At 36.5% G+C, this 3541-nt stretch overlaps 1 protein-coding gene across 1 annotated transcript; it reads right to left on the minus strand.

Annotated features, from left to right (window-relative positions):
• Positions 1–2197: 2197 nt before the first annotated feature.
• LOC113271939 (AP2/ERF and B3 domain-containing transcription factor At1g50680-like) lies at positions 2198–2974 on the minus strand. Its single transcript, XM_026521862.1, has one exon. The coding sequence runs from the start codon at positions 2972–2974 to the stop codon at positions 2198–2200; it is 777 nt and encodes a 258-aa protein (XP_026377647.1).
• Positions 2975–3541: the final 567 nt, after the last annotated feature.

Consider the following 3541-nt stretch of genomic DNA (forward strand, 5'->3'; position numbering starts at 1 on the left):
AAGATGTTCCATACTACGTTAAATTTCTGAATTTCCTGCAATTTCCCGGAATCCAGGAATTCCAGACTAGCACTTGCATCTTAAAATGGAGTCCCAATTATGCTACTACAGAACATAAATGAGAGCATGGGTCTTTGCAACATAGCTGACTAATGGTAAAACAAATTGGTAAAAGGGTTAATGAAGCACATATCACAACAGGGAACACATCGGCTTTCATGTGTACATTCCAAGGATGATATTAACTGTCTCCTATTGCAGCAAAGTTACCTTCTGTATTGAAAATAAGGCAATTTTCTTTTAAAGTATGTTTTGCTATGACAATCAAGAAGAGCCAAGGTCAAACCTTACAGCATGCGGGCGTCTATTTTCCAAAGCCACTTTTTACTTATGGAAATGGCACTGTCTAGAAAGGTATCAAGAGAAGGTTTGAAGATTTTGATTTCTTTTTTTAAAAAAAAGCGATAACTTAGATCCATCAATTCTATTTTGGCCACCTGAAATGTAGACACTTTCGGAAAAACCGGTGCGTATGCACCGGGTTAGATGCTTGTACATATTAAAACAAAGCATAAAAGAAGAATAAAAAAAACTCAAAAGCAACACCACCAAAATTGAATCAATTTTATGTTTACGGGGAAGAATAATACTGTTTCCTAGACAAGAGGGAGACAACAAAGATCCGTAAGTTGTTCATGAAGTCCCATTCCGAGAACCTAGCGACATGTCTAGACGACGAGCAAAACAATGAACCAAGAGATGCCTTTGTTAATTCTTTTTTATAAACCCAATTGTTCAGGAATTTAGTGCTCAATCAGTAAACGATATATCGAGAGAAAACACTAAAATTTATTATGGAGCTAACAAGTTCATTGATTCAATTTAGAGGGCTTTATTGCTTTGTTCAAAATGGAGAAACCTTACTTGGATTTTCATCACTCAAAGAAATGTCCTATATTTTGATACCATCCCATGTGATACAACATGGTATGGAGGTGGAGCACCAAGACCCATATGTACACTGACATGTTTATGTATTGGTACGAATCTTGCTAGTTATATACAGACCTTCGAAAACGCTTAAGACCCTCTAATAATATACCAGCATTTCGATTAATTTCAAGGATGCCGATTCTCACAACAGACTCCATGCATTTCTGTGAACTATCTTAGACGCATCAAGTTCAATGGCAAAAGGAATAAACTATATATATCTCTTGAAGATGAGAATCCCTTGGATGATGCCACATCTCTGCAGGATTATACATGCTCAAAGAGCAATCGAATTATCTTTTACTAAGAAAACACTATACGCCCCGGATTATATCATAATTGCCTTATGTTTTCTGTTTAGCTCATTATCAGCTTCATCAATGCCACCAATTCCTCTCATTCCTGGAGCTTTACCTTGACTATGTTGTTTTGATCACCCCCCACCAAAAATGTAACAAAATAACGGATCACCCCCCAAAAAATGTGACACAAGATAAGAGAAATCCCCAATTTTTTGAGGCCTGATTATCACAGCATGTAGTAGTAATAGTAGTTGGAGCTACGTTCTCCAGTTGATGTTGTGCAAATTCTCATTTGAATCGGGGTTGGAAATTATGAACTACACAAATATTCACCTAAATCCAGTCTTTCTAAAGAGACTTTAGAAAGATTTTTGAGTCCAGAAAATACTCCCTTAGAGTTTTCATCTGTTTCTTGCTCCGAAACTAATGGTTAAGTGAGCTTTGGGTCATTCGGTGGCAAACTTTATTTGTCAAATCAACCTTGCAATTGGGTCTGGAGGAGTTCTATTTTAGTGTAACCAACATTTACATAGGTCCAACCAAAATAAAGGTACATATGGTCAGCCTTTTTTTTTTTTTTTTTTAAGACCTAAAGCGAAGAAGAAACTTGTACAAAACTCCTTCGAGGATGGCATTGCCCTAGGGGATTTAACTAAATCAGAATGAACCAAGAAACTAAAGAAGAGATATAAGAGAAATACAAATTGGTAATGCTGTCTAAACAAAATTCCTAGAAATCTATAAGAGAAATTTGCAAAATTAAACATCAAAACCGCACAATTCCTCTAATCAGTTAACTAATGTTGCACCAAAAAGTCTGACCAGAACCTAATTGTAAATCTATTTCTTTTCTATCAGCCCCATATAAAACCACCATTACTCTCAGCTCCAATAGACGTCAATCATGTAAAACGCTTTATGCTCTTTACGACACTCGCACTTATAAAATGAATCCACATCGTCGCCTTCAGTTTCTTGTCTTTAACCAACCGATTCCAACCTCTGCCGAAGAATGAGAGTTGAGTGTCATCTATCACACCCGCATCCTTTTCTTCTTTTGAAACCTCCACGAAGTACCAGTCATCAAAGATTTTAGGAATCTCAGGCTTGTTCAGCATCCCAACGTCGCTTGGAGTTTGTTCTTTCTGAGACAACTGTTGGTACGATACAGCTCCATCTTTAGCACTTTCCGAGCTCAGACTCAAACCAGGTTCCTTATCTAGCTTCAAGGAACGAGAGTTGACAAATTCATACAACTTTGTATAATATGATCCATCCTTGAGCATAGTCAGTACCTCATATGCTGTCAACGGTTTCTGGAAATCAAGTTCCAATGAGGTTATAGTGCTGTTCGATGGATAGTTCCGATGTGAATCTTCGCTTCGAAGCTTGATAGCAGCAGCATCATAAGCCTTACCGGCTTCGTACTTCGATTTGAAGGTCCCAATCCAAATACGTTGATGGTTTGAATAAATTTGTGCACCCCAACGTCCATTTGGCTGCGAAACAACACCCTTTAATTTTGCAGATGATGCTACGCTGATATCTTTTCTTTGATGGTTGTTCGATGATCCACCGGGACTATTATTGCTGTGAGAATCTGAACAACCTTCTTCTCCTACTACTCCATTCAATGTTGTAATATTTGATTCCATACTCAACATCCCTTGATCTTCCATTAAACAAATCCTCGAAAAAATCTAGGAAGATCAGAATGAAAAAAAACAGTAAAAAAGCCTTCTATTAAATACCCATGTTAGTACTGAATAATCTTTAATGAAAAAAACTTACAGTATATTGAATGCGGAACACTGTTCTTGAGGAGCAGGAAGAAAAGATAAGTGCGGATATCGATCGAGTATCTCGATAATGTTATTTGATTTTATAGGAAATCAAATATAGATACCGTGTAATCAAACAATAAAATATTAATTTGACGAATTATGGTAAGCACTCCTATTTTAGGTGTGAAAATTGATAGACATTAATGGCATTACCTTAATTAAGAAAAAAGTTAGTAAACATTAATTCTTTCCATATTATCACCTTAATTCTTAATTTTATTTCAATATTTGGCCTAACGCGAAATCAATGTGATTAATACACAAAGATATTAGTCGCAATACTCAAAAAGGGAAAGAGTCCTTCTTGAAGGAAAGGAAACTAGAATACACGGCTAACCCTAAACGTGCATGATGTTTTAGCAAAGGAAGCCAACTCTTCTCGTCTTTCAACAAAGTGATTGC

This window comes from Papaver somniferum, chromosome 4 (assembly GCF_003573695.1).
Source record: "Papaver somniferum cultivar HN1 chromosome 4, ASM357369v1, whole genome shotgun sequence".
Lineage (NCBI taxonomy): Eukaryota > Viridiplantae > Streptophyta > Magnoliopsida > Ranunculales > Papaveraceae > Papaver > Papaver somniferum.